General features: G+C 44.0%; 2 protein-coding genes across 3 annotated transcripts in view; one reads left to right on the top strand and one right to left on the bottom strand.

Moving 5' to 3' along the window:
• Positions 1 to 24741, bottom strand: part of SYN3 (synapsin III) — a 176895-nt gene that overhangs the window by 91832 nt on the left and 60322 nt on the right. The gene's annotated exons all lie outside the window — the stretch shown is intronic.
• The window catches only part of TIMP3 (TIMP metallopeptidase inhibitor 3), a 34708-nt gene continuing 11213 nt past the window's right edge, over positions 1247 to 24741 (top strand). Inside the window, exon 1 of the mRNA XM_042889640.1 lies at positions 1247 to 1601. Coding sequence (XP_042745574.1) covers positions 1478 to 1601 — 124 coding nt within the window. The 5' untranslated portion in view covers positions 1247 to 1477. The remainder of the gene's footprint in view (positions 1602 to 24741) is intronic.

The raw sequence follows: 24741 nt of genomic DNA, 5'->3' as shown, positions 1-24741 counted from the left end.
CATTTTTTGTATACCTATGCCCTAAATGAGAACCTGTGTTTCCACAATGCTGGATGCTTTAATTTTATAGGGGTGGTATGATTAAAGAAAAGGTGTAGGCAGACTGTGGTTCACCCAGATGGAGCAGAATTGTAAATCTACAGACTTAGCTGACTAGAAATTTAGGACAGCTGGTCCCTGGCCTTTAATACCAGCATCATTTATAACTAGACATGCTTAAATCTTGTAAACCCCACGGAAAGTACTCTGACATTACATACACTGGTTTGATACAGTGATTAATCACCCCTCGGTCCCCTCTGCAGGATAATAAGGCTGTCTGCATCCTGCAGCTGGCAATCTCCTTCCTTGCTGTCCCAGCTCTACTATAACATTTACATTTCTCCGGCTGATAGAAATGTACTGTTCCAAAAGGGGATAAGGGAAAACAAAACAAGCAGGACTTTTCTATAAATTCCTCTAAAGCTGCTCTGCTAAAATACACTTTGAGATTAAATGTTGGGAGTGTCTGGGTAGATGTAACACTTCTTTCCCCAGCTTGAGCCCTTGCTGTCTGCCATCCCCAGAAGAATGAGTGGTGGGGAGGCAGGAGAAAGGGCACTTGGGCAGGGTGAAGGGCCACAGGACACCATCCTAGCAAGGGGTTCAGCTAGGACCTCTCCCCATCCTCCTTTTGCTGTTTACTGAAGGCGGAAAAACGGTGAGGTGCTGCTTTCCACTCGCTTCCTGAAAATCCTTCGCAGCGCCGTTTCCTCCCATCTCCCACAACCAAAAGTCAGCTTACAGCCAACTGAGATGTCTGTGAGAGAAAGACCCCAAGCTCTGCGAGTAAAAAGCAGCTCCACGGGCGTCTGAGGCGCCTCTTTCCTCTCTTGAGGAGAGGCAGAGCCTGACTGGGGCGGACGGGACTGTGCGGGGACAGAGCCGTGCAGGCACTCGTACGAACGTTTTCATTTTTACAAGCCACAGCCCCCGCCGAACTGAAGACTTCTCCTCAGGGAGACAAGGCACTTCTCCTCAGGGGGACTTTTCCCCCGGGGCCCCTACCTGCGCCACCAACCCAACTCCCTCCCGCTCGCGGCGCTCCCCGCTCTATTCCGTATAAGGCGCTGAAGCCGCGGCCACCGCCCCGCCCCGTCCCGCTGGCCTCTCCCGCCGATGAGGTAATGCGGGGCTTCTATTGGTCGGTTGCGGCGGCGCCCCCGGAGCCCAAGAGGGCGCGATCGAGGCTATAACTCGGCGCACCGGGCAGCGCGGCACAGCTCGGCTCGCTTCGGTCCTGCTCAGTTGTGCAGTGCTGCTCACTCGGGCTCGCTCCGTGCCGCCGAGCGAGGGCTGCGCTACCCGAGGCCGAGAGAGGGGCGGTGTGAGAAGGGAGCGAGGGAGAGACGAGCGAGCTGCGAGCAGGCGAGGCTCGGGTCGGGTCGGGCGAACAGAACAGCGGCTGCAGCTCGAAGCGCACCCCGGGGCAGGCAGCATGACGGCGTGGCTCGGCTTCCTCGCCGTGTTCCTGTGCAGCTGGAGCCTGCGGGACCTGGTGGCGGAGGCGTGCACTTGCGTCCCCATCCACCCGCAGGACGCCTTCTGCAACTCCGACATCGGTGAGTGGCTCCGTCCCGGGGCTGCGGGGCTGCTACCTGCCCGCTGCGGGGCGGGAGGGAGCGCCTCGCCGTGGGGGGCGTCCCGCACGGCTCCGTTAGCGTGGGGCGGGGGGGAGGGCGGTCGGGAGTGCTGGGGAGACAGGGACGAGTGTCACCGCGCTTTTGGGACGCTGTGTCTTCGTGGGGTGATCTCATAAGCGTGCGGACGCGGGTGTTTTTGGAAAGCTGGAGCTCTTCGCTTGGCGCCCCTTGCTGTGGGGTTGAGCATCCCTACGGTCAGCCCTGCGCGAACGTGAGGTAGGGGACGCACGAGCTGTCTCGGGACTAGAGTTTCCATTACCTCTTCGTCCAAGTTCTCTATTTTGTTTGTAGCTGAGACTGCTTAGCCAAATACGGTTGCTGTTTGCTAAGTGGCAAAAAGTACGAAACCCATCAGTGGTGTCCTCTGAGCTGCAGCCGGACACGTGTCCTCCTGACAGTCCGCATGGGCTGTCACCTTGGCAGCTGTGAGCAGAGTGCGCGCATGGGGTTTTCTTGCACCTCCATCGGTTGTTGTAGTAGTGCGGTGTATGAGGGGGGGCTGTTGGTTCCCACTTGTCACCAACCCCAAGCAGAGTCTGCAAGGAAACCCTCCAAGTGGCTCCTTTGGAAGTCACAGTACAGTTCTTGCTACAAACCCTGCCAGTGACTTTGCTTTTAGCCAAACTTACTGGCACTTCCGTGCAAAAGCTGTGGCTGTGTCTGGTTGTTCAGTTCTCGTTTCTGTAGAGTGTCTGAATGCCAAAAGAAAACATTACATGTTAAAAGTGCTGGGAAGGCTCCATTTGCCTTAGTGATGAGAGCCTGGAAAATATTTATAGAATAGTTTTAGAGTGGGGAATCCTTCCAGGAAACTGCGGTTGAAAGTTCTGTTGAATATCCATATTTCTGCCTCTGTTTTTTAGTTTGGGTTAACAAGCATGCCACCCGAGTGGCAGCTGCCAGGGAGCTTGTCCTTTGTGACAGTAAGGATGGAAACCCACTTTTCCACAGCTAAAGCTGCTGGTAGTGCATGGCCTTCATTTGCTGTGTTTTGGGAGATCTCCTTTGGTACTCTGGTTAGGTCATGTTGTAGTAGATTAGGGCTAGTTTTTCAGTCAACTTAATTTTTTAAGAAAACTGATATTAAATAAGTTTTTGTTATGAATATACATCGATGCCAGTATATTTTTGTCAATGTGCAATGACTAGGAGCAGAATAAACTATGTTGTTTCATACAGCAGAGCTCCTCAACTGTAGGGCAGGAAGTTTTCCTGTTTGCTGCTCTCGTTTCTGGTTGATTTTGAAGTCATGTCCTTCATCTCCTGTCTGTCTATTCTGGAGTCCTTGTGTCTCATGCCTTTGCTTTTTCACGGGTGGTGGCATTCAGAAAGTTGATGTCAGTGGGGTCATCATGCCTTCAGACACGATGGCAATGCTGAGATGCATGTGGGAAGAGAGCAGCTCATGTTATAGGATAAGTTTGGTTAAGACTGCAATTTGATGTGATAGGTTGAAGCAAAAGTAAAGCCTTTGCTAAATTTGCTAGAACTGTTGGAAAATGCAGTGCTTCTGCAGGTTGAGATCTTAGTGCACGCTGTCATGTTCTTCATGGCAAAAAGCATGTTAAAGCCTTCTGGCTGTGAAGGAGTTAACCATTTCCATGGAAACTGGTGGCAGTGTACTGGTGTGGTGTTTGGACAGACTGAACTACGCGCTGGGTTATAAAACACATTGCAAGGAAGAAAGGGACTTGGCAGCAAGTTTTTATCGCTCTTGAAACTCCTGACAAAATACCGGCTCAGAAGGGAGGAGTCAGTGCTGAAAGGGCTGGAGCAGAAGAGCGTTTTAAAATAGCTCCTAAAACAATACAAGGAATTAACTAGCTAGGTGGCAGCCTAGGAGAGGCTTTTCATCTTTGGAAGCCCTGAATGCTGAAGGAGATAAGAGTTTAGCACTAATACAGTCTTGCTGTTAGCTTTTTGAGCCTAGGCAGTGAAGTCCTACTCTCAAGTTTATTCTCTTCCCCTCTGATCTCACCTCACTAGACACTTAGATTTTGATTTTCCCATGGCTCAGTTCTGATACAGCCTCCCAGCTCTGCAGTCATTAGAAGGCTTTAATCTCTGCAGAAACAGATGCTCAAATAAACCCATTGGAAAGGGCAGCCCTTCAGGATGTACGTCCTGTGCATGTCAAAGTGAGCTTTTTAAAGCAAGCTCACACAACAATTTTACTTTCTTCCTCTAACAAATAAAGAAGAGAAACCACTCCCAGACTGATTAAAAAGGGTCCTTTTTTCTCAGTCTGAGTGTTGCAGAATGATGAAGAGAGCAAAAGTGAAGAGGTGTGTCTCATCTGACCCCTTGAAGTCAATCAATAAAAAAATTGTTTAACTCCCTGGCTTTCTTTCTCTAACTGGATCAGTAAGTGCCAGAACAGACAGTACAATAATTAGACAAACAGCAATCCTATGACATGGCATCTGAACTTTGCTTCCTCCCCTCCCACCCCCTGCCTTCGACCCCTTCCAGATGTGAATATTTTTCTTTTGTTTGAATTAAGAGACCTTTTGAAAGAACAGACACCAGGCATGCTTTGTTCCATTGTGACAAAGCCGTGACATTTCCAGCAGGACATAGCTGACATGAAAAGGGCTTGTTTGTCCTTTTTTTGCAGGAGCAGCAGGAACTTTTCAGCTTGGCTGCTGAACGTTGCATTCACAGGTTTGGAAAAATGCCTCCTCTCTAGTTTTCCCCCCAACATCCCCTTCAAAAAAAGGACAAGTATGTGAAACTGCAGGCTGGGTTTTTACAAACCAACCTGCAAATGATAAATAAAGTACTTTTTCCATTCCACACTTATCTCAATTTCATCTTGTGCATATACTTCAGAAAGAGCTATGGCAGCACTAGCTGTCTCTTAAAAGTTCAAAGGAGTTTGGAGTAACATTCTTTTCTATAGGTTGTGTTGGGGGAAGAAATGTCTCAGCAAGAGTAGCTGTGATTAGTGCCCCTCTGCCTTCTAAATAGCCTCACTCCTGTTTAAGCTGGAGTTGGCAAGTTCTTGGATTCCCTTGGTATGAAGGATGCCATTCATCCCTCCATTGTGCCATACCCCTTGAAAACCAGCCCTTTTTCTTTCATAGGTTTTCTTTATGATCGTTCTACCTTTTTGTTAGAAAACTAGAAGAGAGATGCAGAACAACTTGATCATAGATGAGATCTTAAAGAAATTGAGGAAGTTTTTTAACTAACATGGAATTCCTATGTCCATGTGAAAGACCATGGTGAAAGATGGTGTTCTTTGTGCCTGGTTTTGTCTTCTGACAGAAGGGTCACCACTGTAAACTGGTGATCCTATTGGAAAATGGGAAAGATGGAAATACAAGTTTCTTATTTGCTGTTTTTTATGGTTATTTACTGTTGAAGTAAATCCTGCTCTACTTGAGCAAGGAGATGACCTTCTGGGATGTGTAGCTAGTCTTATCTCCAAATGCAAATATTAAGAAAAAAATTATGTGATGGAAAGCACTGCTTGGAAGATGTAGTGCAGAATATTATATAAGGTTCCTTTGGTGTCTTGTTACTATTGCATGCATTTACTCCAGATTTTCTGCAGGAAGTAACTCTACCAAGTCCTGATAATCATATGTTCCAATCTTGAGTCTTAGAGCTCCTTGCTTTATGTAGATGCCTTTTAAATTCTTATTTCCACTGATTTCCCACCTGTTCCAGAGAACTCCACCTGACAGCTGCTCCTCTAGCCTTTCTGAGAAGAAGCAGGCTGGTGGCAACACAGTTACGAATGATCACCTAGTTTCAACCCCATTGCTATGTGCAGGGTTGCCAACCCCTGGACCAAGCTGCCCAGAGCCACATCCAGCCTGGCCTTGAATGCCTGCAGGGATGGAGCATCCACAGCCTCCTTGGGCAACCTGTTCCAGTGCGTCACCACCCTGGGAGTGAAAAACTTCCTCCTAATATCTAACCTAAACCTCCCCTGTCTTAGTTTAAAACCATTCCCCCTTGTCCCATCACTATCCACCTTCATAAACAGCCATTCCCCCCTTCTGTTCATATGCTCCCTTCAAGCACTGGAAGGCCACAATGAGGTCTCCCCGGAGCCTTCTCTTCTCTGAGCTAAATAAGCCCAGCTAAACTTCCCTCAACCTTTCCTCACAGGAGAGGTGCTCCAGCCCCCTGATCGTCTTAGTATCCCTCCTCTGGACCCGCTCTAAGAGCTCCATGTCCTTCCTGCACTGGGGGCCCCAGGCCTGGATGCAGTACTCCGGGTGGGGCCTTGCAACAGTTACAGTGGGACCAAGAATCTTCAGGAGGAGCACTTGGTTGTGTCACCTTGGCCATAACTGGATGTTAAAGCTAAGATGAGGACATAGCTTTTCCTTGTAACAATGTTGACTGAGGTCATATTTCTTTTTCCAAACAGCTCCAGTACCATCTGGTGCTCTTAGGTAGCTCAACCAAGCATGCTCCTCAAGAAAAGGAGCCCATGTGGTCTGTGCAGGAGGTCTTGTCATTAAATGAAACTTCCACTGTCTGCACCAGATGGAAGTTCATAAGAGCTAATAAACTTGAGAGGACAGTTTGGTGTGAGTTAGCAGGCAAGGCTGGGTGTGCTGTGCTTGCTAGCTCTGAGCCAAACTAAGCTGAGGGCCCTATTTCATTCCTATTAATGCCTGGGGTGCATGTATCTGAATTTCCTTTTAGCGATGAGTATCCTTACTATAGACTCTCAGGGTATGATTCTCCTTTTTCACATGATATTATTGATTAGGAACAACTTAAATATTAGTGGTGAAAAGACAGTAATGTAAAAGATATGAGAAGATAATTGGGCCTTCAAGTACTAATTAGTTAAGCAAATACAGAATTTGTTGAACTTCAAGCTCATCTGAACATCTGAAGAACCTCTGCATGTGATATGTGGAGCTTTACTGATGTAACTTTAATAGATTGATACTGCTTTTTAAACTAACTACACCTGCTGTAGACTTTTGAATGAGGAAAAGTTGACCAAAGCAGCTGACTCTATTAGGAACTATTATAGACCATCCCAACTTTTCCTTAGCTTTGAGCCACTGAGCATTTACTGAAGGCCTGCCTCTATAATAACCCTCTGCATCTGAGCACTCAAGTCACAGAAGAGGGCTGCTTGCTGCTGGGGCTGTGTTAAAACCAAGAGGTATTCTTTAAAATGGATGTCTGAAAGAGTGTATTGAAACTGCCTACCTGCCTATTGGTGACTCTGCTACCAGTGTTATCTTGCCCTAGCAAGATAAGTGCTTCTTTAAATCTGGGGTTAAACTGGACTTGCTTTGGAATAACTTGAGAAAAGGCTGTGAATCAGTGTACTAATTCCTGTGTTTATTAACGTGACACTGAGTAAATATGAAGCATGTGAATTTCAAATTTCTACTGTTTGAACATATTAGGCAAGACCAAGGTGAGTTAAATGGATTTATGCCCTCTTATACTAGATCTAAATCTGGCCCTGTCGTTGATATGGCAAGGGAATGCTGGACCAACACTGTACTTACAACTTACATAAAGCAGGTGTAGTGCCACTAGTCTCAATAGCATTTCAGTGGCTTTTATCAGAGTTGGATTTCAGTTGATGGTTTCAAGTTTCTAAGAGGAATGTTACAAACACTAGAGTGCATAAAACTATTACATTAAAAAAAATAATCACAACAGTTAACCTCCTACTGTAATGTGAAGTAGTTCACTTGAGTGACCAGACTGAAGATATAGTGCATTAACTGACAATGCCTAATAACATAAAAATGCAAGTAGTTTTACACCCTGATTATTCTATTTAGTCAGTGTTTCTGCCAGCTTGAAAAGATTCTGTGAGTCTTTTGGAAAGAAGATAGAAGTCTCTTGAGTTTCATGCTGGTAAAATAAATGTTGACTATGAATAGTCCAAATTCCTTCTCATGTTTATACAAGACCTTTCCAGAGGGCAATTTCAGCCCTTAGAAACAGTATACAGACAATAAAACAAGTTAAATAGAGAGACACGTATGCAAAAAAATACCATCAGACCTCTTCAAATGTCAGCACTGGTTTGCCTAAGGTGTAGAATGACATTTTTATCTCAGGAAGGAAGGAGTTGATCCGGGATATCTTTCCTGGGACTGAAATCCACCAGGAACCAGGATAGAGCAGTGCCTGGGGAGACTGTTGTCAACTCAGGGGCAGAGTCTTGGGTTGTGCTTCTAGGAAAATGGTGGTCTGTGTCCATGGGCTTGGGCTCTGAAAAAATTCATCATTGTTACTGATGGGGGGGAGGAGGAGGATTGCAGCAATAGGCTCAACTGGAAACTTGTAATGGGAAAGGTGCTTCAGAGACAATGGAGAGGCAGACCCTTCGAAGAGTACTCTTAGAGTATGAGGAGAGAAGGGTTACGGGAGAAAGGAAAAGGACTGTATGGAAGTACTGCTGAAGTGAAAAAGTAGCAATAGAACCCCTGTAAAACAACGCAGTGGTCTACTGACTTAGCTCTAACAGCCTGTAGCACATTTGTTTCTGGCTGCCGAGCAAGGCTTAGGCTTTCAAGAAGTCTCCATGGAGGGGAATATGAAGTGCCTTCAAAAAAAACTGAAAGAAAGTATATGGGTTTTTTGTTTTTTTCTTTCTTCCCCCAGGTGAGTTATAGGGAAAAGAGTGTAGTTTGAAAGTGATGCAGATTACATTTTAAGAGAAGCAAATGATATCGATCCAAACATAGTATGTTGTCTAAAAATACTTATCATATACAGGCAGTAGCAGCCCAACTCACAGCAGTCATTAGCACCTGTTAGCTATGGGTTCTGGACAAAAATGTACACTAAACAAAAATCCATGATCTTCTTCAGTTGTTCATCCATTGTTAAAGTGGCTGGGTACTGTATTTTCAAGGCTGAAAAAAATGATCCCATAGATTTTTCCCTCCTTAATTCCTTGACTTTGATACATAAAAGCCCGGGTTTCTCCTGACCTGCAGGATCACTGGTACTTCAGCAAAGCAGGTATAAGTTGTGCTGTGTTTACACAATACTTGCACAGACAGCAGCAGCTATACCAGGTGCAGCAGTGTGAAGGTAATGCATTACTACTTATTGCTCCCGGGTGATTCATTTAAAAATAAATACTCCTACATCAGCACATAGGAAAAGGGAATGCTTCTGTTCCATAGGGCCATGTTCAAAATGTCCAAAGCTCCTGCTGGCCTAGGCTGAGAGACATGAGTTTTAATTCCCTTGTGCTGTATTGTAATTACAGTATTGGGACTCTAACATCTGTTTCCTTTTCTCAGTGTTTCCCTCTATAATGGGTGTTACTGCAGTGCAGCCTTGCAGGGAGGCCTGCTGGCATTGTGTTAGCCTTCATTTCTGTGGAAGAGCACTGGAGCAATTGTTCAGACAGCAAGTTCAATCCCTCCTGCTTAGGGGATGCAGGAGCAAGCAATCACTCCCCTGAGGTTTATAATCAGCTCTCTCAGATTTTTTGAGTCAACTGTAAATAGGAACCTCCTTCCTCTAGTGAAATGGTTTTGGACATGGTCTCCAAACAGTTAAAATATTTAGGGAAAACAAAAAAAGTGCTTACTTGTACCAAGACAGGAAAACCACAGAATGGAAAACTTCCACTTGACTTTGAAAAACGGGAAATGGCTGGTCCTGGAAAGGCAACAGGTAGGGGAGAAGAGAGCCAGAGGATATCTGTTCCCCTGGCTCTTCTGCTTTAGCTCTGTGTTCTTCTGGGGAAGGTGTTCCAGGCCAGCCCTGCTCTTTGGAGCCCTTTGTATGTTTTCCAAACAGCCGCCCCAGTTTCCTACTTCCTGCCTGGTCTGACACTGCTATAAATATCTTCCTGCCTTTTATCAGCCCAGGGATACACACGCTGCAGATTAAAGGGGATTGAGGTGATGGAACAGAACGGTCTGCAGCCCAGCCCTTGGCACGTGTGGGGTTGCTGGGTCCTCTGCTTTGAATTTCTCTTGGCAAATGGAGGGAGACCTTTAAGACTGACACAGCCTCCTTGTTTATCTCTCTCACCTCTGGACTAGGGTATGCAGGCCTGTTTCTGAGTAAACAGTTTATTGCAGTAAGTAATAAACTGTGTATGGCACAGAGCTTAAAGCTGGAACGTGTCTAGTATTTGGGAGGAGGGTTTGGAGGAGAGATTTAAGAAGGAACAAGTGATACCAGCACAGATACCACACTTCATGGGAAAGTTCTGCAGTTGCATCAGTGAGTACCATAAATGCAGTGGTGAAGAGGGCCAGTCTAGCAAGAAAGAGAGCAGTCACATGAACTCTGGGGCATGTAAGAAGCCATCGTGTGCAGTGTTTCCATAGCCAGAAAACCTAGGCCCCCCTGACATAGCATCCTGCAGGGACAAAATCACCAACCTGGAGAAGTGTGGGAAGACAAGGGCAGCAGTTCCTGTGCAAGCACCTTACTATGGCAAGGACTGTTGGGGGTAAGGGCAAGATGGGTTCTTAAGATCTTTGTTTTACTTCTGTAAATATGAAGAGTAGCACCTATCCCTTCTTTCTTTTTTTTTTTCCTTTTTTCTTTCTTGTTGTGTCCAAGGGAGTGGAAGCTTAAGGATTTAGTTGGTTATTTCCTTCAAGAATCAAGATAAAAAGGAGACTTCAATAAATCTGCTTCCATCTTCTCTACAGACAGTTTATGTGCAATGCAATTAAACAGCTGTCCTGGTTTTCTCTGGTGTATAACAGTCTGCAGCTTTGCAGAGAAGCACAGAAGTAGAGGATTCCAAAGCATCAAACTGAATTCTAAGGTGACACTTTGAGAGACCGTGGATGATCACAGGAAGGTTTGAATGGAATGTTATCCATCTACTAGACCTGGTGGCAAACAGCCGATGACCCTTAATGGTAGGTTGCAGTTTACACCTTCCACTCGGAACAAGTGTGCTGCAACAGAACCTGATTGTGATTGTGAGTCAGAGATGTCATCTATCTAGTCTGGATTTCCAATGCTGTTAGAATACACCTCCCAGAAGCCTGATGTGGGATAGTCTTGACTTTCCCATAGCCTGCTTCTGTCATCCTAATTCCTTGTAGTTAGAGAGACTGATTCACGCCCTGCGGTTTTAAGCTCCTTCCAAAACTCTTTCAAGGCATTTGTTATTTTAACTCTGGAGAGTCTGTTTTGTTATCTGTGAATGTCAAATCTACCTCCCAAGTGCACTCTAAGATGCAGCTCTCTCTTGATATTCCCAGCATATTCTGGTTTGCTCTTTTTGGCCCACAGGATGGGAGTTATGCATTTATTCATATTTTTGTTCTGACACCAAATAATTATGGATCTGCAAGGCTAGGAATAGTAAGTCCTTGTGCTTGCAAAGCCCTGCATCTCTGTTGTGCGACTTAGTTGGATTCTGCAGGGATGGTGCTGTGAGTTCAGAATTACATGATTCAGAGCCCTGAAGACATGGGGCTGTGTGCTTTGTGGGGTGCAGTTGCCTGTGCTCTGGCAGAAGAATGGCTCATGGGATTGCTGTATGGTCCGCAACGCTATTTTTGTCGTTTTCATTTGCTTTTCATACTTATTCCCTAGTTGTGAAGTCATGAGTACTGCTCACAGTGTTATAAAAAACTGCTGAGCCTTTCTAAGAGAGGTAACGTGGTAAGTTTGAAGGAATTATTTACCATTTACACTTTCTTATCTTGAGGCATCCAACAGCAATGAAGGGCTTTATTTGAGATAAGGCTGTATTGGACCAAATGTGTTTGATGCCAAGGATATTTGTCCTTTCCAAAAGAGTGACTGCCTTTTAAAAACAAAACAGAACAGGGAAGCTTGTCCTTACTGGCCTTTCTTCCTATGCCTTTCATTCCCATCTAAATTGGTTGAAGAAATAGTTTAGATTAATAAAAGCAGACAGCACCTGTGTGCTTGACTAGATGGGAAACAAAGCTTTCACTAGTACCGGAAAGTTTTCAAGCCAATAGGTTCCTTCCTGTCCATGCTAGATCTCCATGTATGGTTTGGATTGCCCTTCTCAAAAAGTGATTTCTGCTGTTGCTAACGGCTGTTAGAAGAGGTAAAGGAAAGCGCCGGGTCTTTCTTTTCCTCCAGCCCCAGAAACTGTACAGAGACCTTTTCCTGTTTGTCTTTTGTGCAGTATGACAGCTTGGGCCTTTGACGTAAACTTTGTCCTTAGTGATGTTCAAAGCTCCCCTTTCTGAATTCAACAACATTGCCTACACACGTCCTGGTTAGGCTGCCTTCTTGATGGAAGTTCGGGAAGGCAAATGGATCAAGTTGTCTTAGCACACCTGATGCAGTCATGTTTCTCTTCAGCCTCTATACTTGTTCATCAAGCCACCATAATAGAGTTACTTCCAGCATATATTCCTCTACACATATGTGGACCAACAAGGGAAGACTGACCACAGTGCTTACTGAAAGATTATTGCTATATATTTGAGGCAACCTCACTAGGTTATTTCACCGTGGTGTTACAGTAAGGGCAGCTTTTGTTCCTAAAAGTACTCTGAGTCTTGGAGGGAGGGGAAGGTGCTCAAAGGAGTAGTCTAGGGATTGCTACGTAGATTACTTGGGTTTGCTTTGCTGATGAAATAAATCCTTCAGAGCTTCCAGCAGCTGTCCTAACTCAAGCAGTTAGAGTCAAAATGCTGATGACTGTTGTTTCCCCTCTGAACTGGAATTTTGGACTCTCTCCATTCTGTTTTTCCCTCCTCAGAACACCTCCAGCTGAACTGCTACAAAAACTGTATGGCTGTAAGCATACTGAAATTCTGTGCTGTGAGCAACTCATGTGCCTGGGAATCAACAGAGCTATATGGTTTAAAAAAAAAAAAAAAAAAAAATCAGTCTAGTTTCTGTGTTCCTGGAGTAATTTCCCTTGGCAGTGTGCAAGCTGAGAATGGAACTACACACTCATGAGCTACATGCATCCGATTTGTCTGCCAGTATAATAGCAACAGCAAACAGGATCTGTGTTCCTTTCACCCAGTAAAGGAGACCCATGTTTTTGTGAGGTGTAGCTGTAGTGACAGTAGTCTCAGCCCCATTTTTGCCTTGAGAGTGTAGGCAGCAAAGCTACAGCTGACAGGACCAGTTGATGCCAGCCTGCTTTATCTACTGCTTCTGCTACTCAAGGCTTTAAGTTCCACTTCTTTCCCTCTTTCCGAAGGTAAGAGAGGAATACTTCTTTTCGTGTATTTTCACTGAGATCCCTTACTGGAAAATGCTACTTGGAGAACTATAGCAGTGAGAAAGCAATCTGCGGCTGTTCTGCATAGTTGGATAATTTGTTAGTTTTGTTTTTAAGCCAAACTGGGACTGAGGCTAGCAGCGCTCCAAATCTTATTAATGGTAGTCCATGTCATTTTGGAGGTTTTATCTTCTCATTATTTTCCATATATGTTCGTTTTCTGGTTTTGCTAATATGCACTGGCACTTCCTCAGCTTCCTTGCTTGATGGAAGGAAGCAGGGGAAGAAAATCATGTGTTTCGGTACTCTGGTTTTCTCTGCTTATACCACAGAACATTGGAAGCAGAGATGAAACTAAGCTTTGGTAAGCTCAGCCTCTGATTTTTCTCAGGGGGCATAAGCCATTTAACTATTCTTAGTTGGTATATTAAGTGTGAAATTAAGCAGTTCCAAGGGGGATGAACAACTACCATTCAGAGGGAGTGCTTTTGTGCTTCTGGTTTCCCTTCAGAGCTACAACAGCTCAGTCGTCTTACAACTTTAGAGTTTCCCTTGGAGTAGTGGAAAATCAGAGCCATGCAAGGCTGCCACAACTCTAGGCTCAGACGTGTGCCTCGTGTGCATGTGTGTACATCTTGCAGTTCAGTGATGACCCCGATGACTTCTTGAACTTTTAATGACAAAGCAGCTGTCTGTTCATGGTGCTAATTAACCCAAAAGCTGATTCCTCCCTCCCCCTCATTATCCGTTCTGTGAACGAGATGTGAAAACAAGAAGACGACTTTTCCCGTGCCCTTAGGGCTGTCTCTGCCTGGCAGCAGTGACCCTGCTTGAGTAGAACTGAAAGAGCTGCTGCGCAATGGCCCATACTCCTTTTTAATGGGTTATTAAAATTCCACCTTCTCCCCCTCCCTCCAATCCTGTTACAGTTTGGAGTGAAGGCACTTAGGGGAAAACAGCTGCAGGAATAACTTTTCCCTTTTCTTTCGGAAGGGCAGACGCAGCTGTTCAGTCCCTAAGTCTGGGGATTCCACCACTACTTATTTAGGGCCTGATCCTGCTCTGCTAAAAATCAGAGGCAAAATTCCGACTGGGTCCAGCAGGCAGTTGAAGGAAGAGGCTTCAGGAAACAGCAGTCACACAATACTGCTCCAAAATGTTGGGAACAGCTAGGAAGCAGAAAGAGAATAGGAAGACTTGTCAGAGTTGACTTGCCTGCAGTCTCAAAGAACAGTTATTCAGCAGTTCAGTGCTGTGCCTGAGGAACAGGTTAAATTACCGTGTTTGTGGTGTCTTGAGTGTTTTTTTAAAGATAGCTCTAGTATGTCTGCATTCATTTAAGGTCCACACTGCTGACAGGCTTTTATTGGCATGTTCTATTAAAGGACTGATCTCTCATGTTGGGCGCTCATTTTAGTTTAGATACTTTATGCGATCATAAGGAGAGGGGGTTTACTTCTTGAAAGGAAGCATCCGCAGCTCTCAGTGGTATAAATTTGTTACTTGTGGCTTCTGAAAAATGAGGGGAAAAATAGAAGGTACTCTTGCTTCTGTCATTAGAGCTTGTTGCTGTCACCTCTGATTAATAGAGAGAAGGAGGAATCCAGACACATGTTGGAGAGGATTGGGGTTTCTTTTCCGTAAAGAATTTTGAAGTGGTAGAAGTTTGTTCAGAATGAAATGAGATAAAAAATGAAAATAACAGAAGTCTTCAGAATGGAATTTTGGTGGGGAAAAAAAGAGATCCTCCAATGCATCTGAAGCTAATGTTTCGAAGGGTTAATTTAAGATGTCTGTTTTGAACAGTGGTATCACACTAACATTTAGATGTCAAGTGAAATTGAAGAGAAATGCTGATTCAGAATGAAAATAGGTTTCAGTCATTTTTGAGGATATTTTTTTCTTTCTTTTTTTTTTTTTTTCCTGAAGTTGATCCTTTTCCTTATAAATTTGTGACTTAAGTAAAACCATATTTCCTGACAGGAAAAAGCGTTTCCAGAACCATTTCTACCAGCCCTATCCCTGATGGCTTAACAGTAACAGTCTTCCCTTTTGGAAATTCTGATCAGGTTACGTGCTGCCCCTCCAGCTGGGAGAGATTCCGGGTCATTGGTCCTCTGGGGTTACAATTTGCTTTTCCTGAGTGCTGAGGATTCTTTTTAGCGCACACGTACCCACCTTTCACTTCGTTTCTTTGCAGTAGACAACTCTCCATGGGTTTGCTGCATTAATGAACAAAGGAGTTTGTGGCTGTGCTGCTGCCAATGGGCTGAAACGAGGCATTTCCCCTCCTATTTCTCTGTTATTTCCCTGTCAAAATGTTGAAGGTTGCTTACACCTGTGTCCCAGGTGTAAGCTTAAGCAAAGCTCTACAAGCTGGCTCCTGAGAGGTTAGTTCAGGTTCATGACTTCATTGCAATAAAGCCTTCTTACAGCTGTGTCTCAGAGCCCTGCAGAGACAGGAAGCAGCCAGGCCTGGTGTGTACCCTGGAAATGATTACCCTTATCAGTAAACAGTCAGCGGGGAAGTGTCCAGAGAACATCTGCCTCCCAAAACAGTTAATGAGCCTTACAGCCTTCAGAAATAGCAATCACTGTGCCAGGTGCCTGTGAAAGGGCTAAACATCCGTGTCTTATGGCATTTCACTTTTTCTTCCCAAGAAGTTACCTGAATGCTTAAGAACTGATAACAGAATGCAGACTTGGCTCACCCAAGTCGGAGCTTAAATGAAAGATTTGGGTCAGAATACTTTATCTAGTGATTGGCAACTCTGCCCATGGCAGGGGGCTGTAACTCATGGATCTTTAAGATCACTTCCAACCTAAGCCATTCTGTGAAGCTGTATAGCTCCAATAGCACTGGCAAGCTAACTGACTAGTAAGTTAATTTCAGTTAAATCACATCAGGTTTGAGTGGTCAGACTTGATCATTTCCCTAAAAAGCATTGATCAGCAATACTGACGAGGGATAAAACACTGTGTTAGTCTTGAATTTGTGTTTAAAAATAAATAAATAAATAACAACAGCAGTTGGTGGTGGGGCAGGCACTACTAACTATTGAGTGTGTTTTCTGTGCCTGCAGAAGTCTAGCCAAAAGCTGTATCTCATTAGTATAGCGTAGGGAACACCAAGTTGTATGTGAGTGTCAGGGTAGTAGCACAACTTCTGGAAATCTATTCTACAAAGAGCCTTTTGGGCTGTCTGCCATCATGAAATTTTGATTAAAATTCCCTTTGATGAAGAAAGTAATAAAAGAACAAGGTGGCTATACTATGTCTCTCTGCCATGGTCTTTAAGGAGCAAATGTGGTCGGTCAGTCTGTCAGTAGGACAGTGAGCTAGTTCCTGAGCTCTGAAGTAACAAGGTAATTGGCTGGTGTCTGCCTATTCTCCCTTCTGCCAGCAATCTGCACCTGTGCATAGGTGAAATCCTGGGTCTTTAAGCCAGGGGATGTACAGTGTGCATTAATTGTTATTCATGTAGTCACTTGTTGCTTACAGGTGCTATTAGACTTCCAGGCCATCCCATTACCTCTTTCATGGGCTGTCTCATATTACTCTCTTATTACTTATTTACTACCTTACTCCCCAGACAAATCAATGCTGAGTCTCTTTGACCCTTGGTGTCCCTCTGATGGATCAAACTGAAGCTTGATGTTCTGGAACATGGGGTACCATATGGGATCCTGGACAGTTTCTGGCCAGGTGGGTGAGCTGGCCAGCATGGAGTGCCCTGACCTTGACCTGTAAGCAGTCTGACTGTGGCTGAAATGGGACTTCTGGCATGTGGGGCTGACTCAGGGTGCAGGAAGTTCACTTGTTATAATGAACACTGAATAAGGATCTGGGAGCTGCACCCTGTTTTTAAACGGTGTCGGGACTTCAGGGCAAAATTCTTAATGTAGCTAAGCTCAAAGATTTAATCCATCCTGTCAGGGGCTGTGGTTAGATAATGGATTTTTAAGATGGGTAATTACTAAATTCCTTAAACATTATGATAAACCAGAACTGTGTCATGGGTACATCCAGTGTCCATGAACAGTCTATGGCAGCTGTCAGCTTCTGAACAGTTTGTACTATAATGGTGGGCAAAGGTAGTAGCTTCTGATAGCAGAAACTGTTTGAATGCAGGTTTAATCCCAGCATCCAGCAGGCTCAATACTAGGTCCTGTAAGGTCCTGTGCAAATAGGAACAGCAGAGCAGCACTTATAGACCTGACCTGGTTAAGTATGTATACCTCTTTGGCATGGGCAGCTGCTTAGTCTATCATTTTAATGCAAGTTTTCTAATGTAGGAAGGAATCTGCAGGCCCACCCAGTACCCTTGAAATCTATACATGTTCCCAAGCACTTCTTCCTCCCTAGTTCTACGTGCAAAATAGAGTGTAAACCATGTGTAAACCATGTGATCAGCAGAGTGTGGCCTCCTCTCAGAGCCTGGCACCCGTCCCAGCCAGCCGAGGTGCTGAAGGAAGTCCTCTGAAGTAAGTCACTGTGGCGGGGAGTGTCCAGGCCTGTGGTTTTTGATACTCCCTGTTTTGAAAGCCTTACGTGGGCTGTCAGAGCTGCCTTCTTTCCAATATGCAGAAGAAAACTGCTTTCAGATGTTCTTTTATTGTTTTTTTTACAGGACTCTCCTTCCTCCTCTTCTTCCTCCAGTTGGTCCATTTGGTTGAGAGCTTGTAGTGCATTCTTGGGTTGCACAGTGAGTTAAGGAAGACTTCACACTGTATATGTGGTTCAGTGCTGGATGAGGGCATCTCCCTTTCTCTCTTGCCTTCTGGTGTCTGTTGAGTAGTCTCTTTCCTGCTTGCCGAAGATAGTGGTTTGGTTCTGAGAAGCAGATATCAAGCTGCAACACAACAGCTCGCAAAAGAAGCGACTGTATCCCAGCCGAGCAGCTTATCTGCAGCTTTGCAGGCCAAAGACTTTTCTTTCAGAGCGGAACTGAAATGTCTTAAGAAATTTGCCATCAAAAAGAAAAAAAAAAAAAAAAAAAGGGGGGGGGAAAAAGGGCATATCTGCACTGTCCCCTCAGCCTCAGATCTCCCATCTACGTGTTTTGAGGTACAAGTAAAACCAACCACTATCCCCTTCAGCAACTTTATGCCATTTGAGGATTCTGTGTTACCCTTGCTTAGGATCAGCAGCACTTTATTCTTTAAGTAGTGCCCATTACCTTGAGAATAAGAGTCTACTCTGTGTGACATGAAATGGGGTTTCTATGATAGTAGGTTCTTTAAAGTACCTCGCAATCCACTTCAGTCACTCTTTGTCAGACTTTTCAGTCACACTTGTTCTTTGTAGTTTGTTCTCCTGATCATGATCTGTGGAAATGCAAGATCAGTCTCACTTGCAACCATATCACTAAATCACAGCCAAAGGACACATTTCCTTCTTAGCTGCTCCCCTAACTGTACTTCTTCAGGCAATTAATCTCTCTTCATATGCTCCAATTTGCTTTCCATGTTACAGCTCACTTGATGGGTTGGGAAACGATCAATGCCAGATGCGCATTCCTTTCAGGCAGTAAATGTTCCTCCAGCAGTAAGCCATGCACTCCAGCTCCTTGTTTTATTAAAACCACATATGGTTTCCATTTGCCCCTAATTGGTCTCACCTCAACTCTGCCATATTCTCTGAGTGGAACACTTAGACTTATGGCTCCTTTGAATGCTTCCAAAGAGCTCTGAGAAGCCAGAGCCTTGCCTGTCTCGGCTCAGCTTCCTCTTGCCCTTCATATACTGTGTCTAGAAGTACTTGATCTAGATATGAGGACTGAGTTACATCTTACTCCCCAGATCTTATGCAGACCAAAAGAAAATGGAAAAGGTGTTTTGAGTGGAGCATTGCCTGACCAGCTTTGAGTCTCATGCATGTTATTTCTATGCTTTGTTGTAAGTTGGCTCTGGAAAGGTATTTGCATGTTGGTTTTCCTTCCAACACTGCCAACCTTGGCTGAAAGCAGTTCTTTCTTTGGTAGCTGTTGATGACAGAAAATGAGGTAAAGTGCACTCTGCTGAGAACATCCCTTACAGAGGACGGTAAGGTGCTGCTGTGCTGTGCTCTGTTCATGGGGGGCTCCTTTCACTTCCTCCACTCACAGCACTCTTCCTTCCTTCATTCTGTCACTCAGCTACTGCCTACACTGAATTAATCTGCCAGTAACTACCTAAATGTTTAGGTGGAAAGAGGACGGGGGAAGAAGAGGAGGAAGAAGCATGCCAAAAAGGAGGCAGCAAAGTGGCTACTTCACAAGAGTGTGTTTGGTTCCTCATTTTATTTTCCCAGAAGATTCTGAAACTGTAGAACACAGTCATTCTGCAGCCTGCAGCAATGCTATTTGCTTACATTTGTAGCAAACCTAGAACTTGGTGTTGACGCAAGCTGTGAGTTTAACTTAGTGATGCATGTAACTTTTATGACCCAACTAGCTATGCTCTGCCTGTTCTAGCTAATTTCTTGGTCCTGCCGGCTTCCCTGACTTCAGTAGGTGTAGCAGCTAGCAAAAACAAGTGTGTTTTTTTTTTTTTTTTTTTTTTTTTTTTTTTGTTCCCTCCCCCCCAGCTTTGGCTTCTCTGTGTTTATCACAAGGTATTTCCTGAAGCTAGTCTCACTTGGCACGAAACATACCATCTGTGTATAGATCTTAAGGATTCTACTTGGATGGAAATGCATTTTAAATCCCTTCTTTCTTTCTCCTCCTTTCAATCTTTCCTCTGTCCTCTAAACAGACTACTACCTGCGTATGATGGGAAAGCAAAGGAGCTAGCAGGAGCTGGATGTAGTGCTGGGTTGTTGAGAGCTTTCAACAATATCAGATATAGGAACCAGTATGAAAGGTCTAAAATTTAACTTGCAGTTCCTCTTCCTCTCCAATCCTGATGTATTTCAAAGGCAATCCTGCTTAGACTTGCATAGGCTGAGAGGCACAATACAGAGAAGGCATAAAGTGCTTGTTACTGATGCCATGTTAAAAATTATATCCAGTGAACAAACTACAGGATAAATGCCATGTGCAACCCAAGTCCTGCTTGTCTCGTGCAACCTTGCATCTTTAATTTGTGGTCTTGTTGGGAGGATTAGTTTTTTTCCCAAGTAGGAAAAGCCCTTCTAGAGCAGCTTATAAGTTTTTGAAGTGATGGGAGGTCTGATGTAATCAGTCTTGCATGAAAGTGCATCACTCTTGTTTTGCAGTGTTAGAAATGACAAAATTCAATTTGTTTTGCCAACAAGCTCTCAGAAGCTAAGAATTCTGCAAAGTATAAAAGAATATGAAACCTGGTTTCAAGTGTTCAGCAATTGCAATTAAGATCAGTTGGTTCAGCCATAACTTGGGCCTGGGTGAAGCCATTTAATTGTCCTCTTCTTTTTGGGGTGGCCTTCAAACAGCAACTAAAACCTTTCAACAGGGGAAAGGTTTTTATTTTGATCTGTAGAACAAAGGCCAAAAGTAAGTGTCATAGTTCTAGTTTAAAAAAAAAAAAAAAAGAAATTGGAGGGAAAGATATCTGGGTGTTTTCCTTCCTGTTTTTGTTTAGATTTTTGTCAGTCAGAATGTTCCAACAAACTTGGCAGCTAATTTGCCAACATAAGCCTGAGTTTCTTTCCACTGTGGTATTATCATCGCAATGGTCTGATAATTGGTGGTGATTGAGGTCAAGGGGGTGTTCCTTCTCTGTCAGTGTTCCTTAGGGCACTATGAAAAGGCAGAAGATTGACATTTAGCCTGCCAGTTGAGAAGGCTAATTGGGAACTAGTTTAATGGTGAGGGGTATAAGAGGAAGGCAGCCAGCGGAGAACTGCTTACTTTGCTATTTTCCATCTTAATTTTTTGCTTTCTTGATGAGCTTCTCTGGCAATGCTTTCCGGGAGCTCTGCTGGCCTTGGCTTGCTCCAAGGCAAAGCAAAAAAAAAAAGTTTTCTTTGCTCATGTGGCTTTGGCTGGAGGTCACGGTGGAACAAGGCAAGAGAAAGCTCCTCTACTGTATCATCTTCTCAACCTTGGTCTTTACAAGAAGCCTTCAAATTCAATATGTTTATAATTGTCTTTTGGTTATGTAGAGGATGAGACTTTAATTACAGGCAGACCAGGGATTTGTATCTGATTTTGTCTTTTCATGAACCCCCTGCTGCCATCATTGCCTTCCTCATGGTTCTGCTGTACTGTGAAAGTGGAGAAATGGGTGAGATGGTGTTTTCTTGTTCCAGAGGCATCTCCACCCCCTTACTTCTCACACAGGCTTACAGCCACCAGACAATTTAACAGGTTTCCAAGAGGTTGTATACAGCTGGGCCAGACTTCCAGTCCAAAGGACACAGTCCTCTTGTAGTTATGGCCTTCTGTTATTAGGGAAGCCAGGAGTCTTGGTGATAATTACTAACAGATCAGATGGGGGGCTGGAAAAAGGAGCACAACATGTCCCACCTTTAGTGTCAAGGCAGCATTTCCAAGCACTCCATTCTGCTGAGGGGTTGTTTCGCAGCCCAGCTGCTGGGCTAGCTAGTGGCCTCAGAACAGACAGAGGCTTTCTTAGCCTCCTGGTCACATTGATGCTCTGCATATATGTTGTTTTGCTGCTATTTGGGTGTCTAAGAATGGGCTGAGAGAATTATTTCTCCCCTATGTCTTCATTAGTAAACAACGTGAATCCTCCACATCCTTCATTTGCTTAAATGTAACGAGTGTACAGCTCAGCCAAATTTCTCACTTAAAAATACCCTTCTTGCACACCGGTAAAAGAAATCCTGGAAACAATAATAGAATTGTAGCATGTGTTATTCTCCTGAGACTTTCATAATCATTAGCCACAAGGGAGATGGGTTTGGAGCAAATCCTGGCCTCTGAAAGCAGCGTGCCTCCACTGAAAGCTGCTGTTTATGGATGACAAGCATCCAGCTTGCATGGAAGCATCTGGTTCTCATGGTGTGGTTGGACATACAACTGGGAATCGTGGTGTTAGCTCCCACACGTACCGCTGCCCTCTCGTTAATGTGAGATTTGTGATAGTGTCACCATCTAGTGGCTGACCCCCATAAAGGACAGGCTTGAATTAACTAAATATGCCTTTGCTTTTCAGCTGGGGGAAGAAGAGCTCCTACTACATGTGTAGTAGTGCTTTCTGCCAGGATGAAACGGCTTTGTAATTGCATGTCTTTTCAGCACGTTGTTTTCTCAGCTTGGGAAATGCTTCTCTTAGTCTCATGTGTGCCCACTTCTCTCGCTCACTGTCTAGTCTTCACACTGTGACCGTGTCTTCTGCTACCCATCATTTTTTAAAATTCTACCAACATTGGACAAGCAGCCCTTTCTCCTCTTTGAATCACTATATGGCAGCCACTCTTATCAAGATTTATATCCCCATTTAATTTAACTTTTCATAATAATTACAAATCACTCGTGAGACCTTGCCAACTGCTCCAGTCCCACAAAGTGACCTGACCCGAAACCCTGAAGTACTGAGAAACATTCATCTCGGCGTATTTTTATAGGCAGTACATCAAAGGAATTGTGGTTTAAAAATATGCAGCTATTTTGGTGACCACTTGTGTGGGATAAAATTTCCCATCAGTAACAGCAGGACTTTAACAGAGCTTTGGGGAGAAAGGAGTTCAGGGGAGCACTCGCAGCACCTTTTGCCTTTTTCTGATGAAAAAACAGAAGTCCTCATAAGCAAACAGTGGATTTCTCCAGTATAACGGGGACTGAATTTGCAGCATCCACATGCCTGCAGTTCTGCAGCTTGGAGCCCTGTTCTGGGACGATTTGTGGACTGCTTTCACACGGCTGATGAAGCTGCATGTGTAAGAGCAGCCTCTGAGCAGTCCCATCCATCCAACACTGTTTTTCTCTTACTCAGAGGTGTCCGATCCTCAAAGGGCAGAAACTGGAGCATTGTTTGCTCCTTGGCTAACAGCTTGATTTCTCCTTTAATATGGAAGAAATGAGATAGGGTGAGTTCCTTGTTGCTTCCAAGCTTTCTGGTAGAGGAAGGAACTTATCCAAAAGGTTACTGTTTGGATAACAAAGACAACTTCTCTGAGATACAGACAGCCTCACCCACTTGCTAAAGGCTTGGAGTGACAGCCCACGCTAAGGTTCTTTATGGCTTTCACTGGATGAATGTGCTGGCATGATTGCTCCTTTCTATTTACTGGAGAGTAATAATCTGAAGAGATGGGGCCGTCTTAACCTAGTCATATATCCTTCCACCTGACTGCAGGGGTAGCAGTGTTGAAACTGGGATGCTGTTATGTGCTAGTGAAGATGCACGTTTTGAACCTTTGGTCTTGTGGTGAAGCTGTTGATTAGTCCGTAAATCAAAGCTGCTTTCTTTCTGAAGTGGCTGTGCTACTTTAACCAGAAAGTTAAAGGGCTGCCAAACTAGCAGTTAAGTACATGAAGAAAACAGATTTTTAGGTATTTTGTCAGCAACTGGGAATGTGCCTGTCATCTTTAATGCTAACCATGTTCTGGCTTGGCAACCTTATGGTTTTGCAAAATTGCATTTTAATATTTTTCTTACCATTGTAAGTTATCTGAATTTAATAATCCTATATTAGGCAAACACTCGTTGTTGTTTTTCAATTTCAGTGTGTTAGATAAGCAACAGATAAAGATAAGACCTTTCATACCCTTTGCTAAGGGCTGTATTACTAATGAAGTACCAAGGGATTCACAGACCGTTAACGAAATTGTGTTCTTTTTAACTGAGTCTTAGGCAGCCTGCTTTCTGCAGTTTCACTTGCAGTGGTGGTTGGGGGAAACAAAGGGAAGTACCTCATTTTTGAAAGCTGTTTGCACTCCTCAAGGACATTCTTCAGTGTAGCTATGAAGTTTTGAAGGAAGGAGTAAATTGAACTCTGAGCTGCTTGTTAAATAGTGGAACCAACAAAATTGTACAAATTCGTGTGCTTTTACTGCCATTGGATAATAGAAGTTTGAAAAAAAAAGAATCAAGCTTGACACTCAATAAACAGAAGTTTGGTTGGACCTTTGAATCAAAGCCAACAGCACTGTCTTACTGAATTTAAAGTTTATTTGAGAAATCTGGCTAAGGCACAGAATGTAAATTGGAGTAGAGTGAGCTCGTCTTCATTTCACACCATCCTCATGAACAAGTTCCAGGGCTGATGCATATAACTAGATCTGTCTCTTTAAATCTGTTTTTTTTCACATTATTTAGAAAGTACCATTTTAGGTGAGTGAGGACAACCATTTTCCTTCATTAATTTGATTGAGGTAGCAAACAAAACTCAGTGCTTCTCTTCTTACCAATTCTCGAGGTGCTTCTATTGCCATCTGAACCCTGAAATGAGTTAAGAACCAACAAGGTGCTTGTTTTGTATCCTATAAGCCTAGCAAATGGGTCCATGAACTTGGCTTTTATATATGGCTGTAATGCATATAATAGCTCATTGGGTTTTCCTACTTGCAAAGAGCAACTCCACCTCTTGATCTCCCTTTCATGCCTTCCTACTTCTTAATGAATTGTTTTCTGTGATGCATTAGTACAATCTCTGTGAAAGGAATACCTCTGTCCTGCACAGGGAGTTACGATCAGGACCTTTGCAGGCTGAGAAGATGGGATGTATGTAGTCCATTTTAGTTGCAGGATTTCAGTATTCTGGAAACATTGGGCTGTATTTTCAGCAGGGATATTTTGTTTGCAATCATGTTGTACCAATATAACCTTTGTGCAAAAGTGTCTGGTACCTTCTTCCAGGAAAAAATGAGCTTCTGTTAGTGCTGTGAGCGTGTTGCACTATTTGGATTACTCTACTGGAATAATTTTCATGGCCATCATAGTGAGAAGCACAATGAATGCATAACTTCAGAGGCAGGATTTACATGGGTGTGTTGTAGTTTTGATGTTTCTCTTCATGGAATTTTGAGTTCCC

This window comes from Lagopus leucura, unplaced genomic scaffold (genome assembly GCF_019238085.1).
Source record: "Lagopus leucura isolate 7727_CA_CO unplaced genomic scaffold, USGS_WTPT01 Super-Scaffold_100159, whole genome shotgun sequence".
Lineage (NCBI taxonomy): Eukaryota > Metazoa > Chordata > Aves > Galliformes > Phasianidae > Lagopus > Lagopus leucura.
Note: the sequence above shows the minus strand (reverse complement) of the source record. Positions and strands in the feature narration are given on the sequence as shown.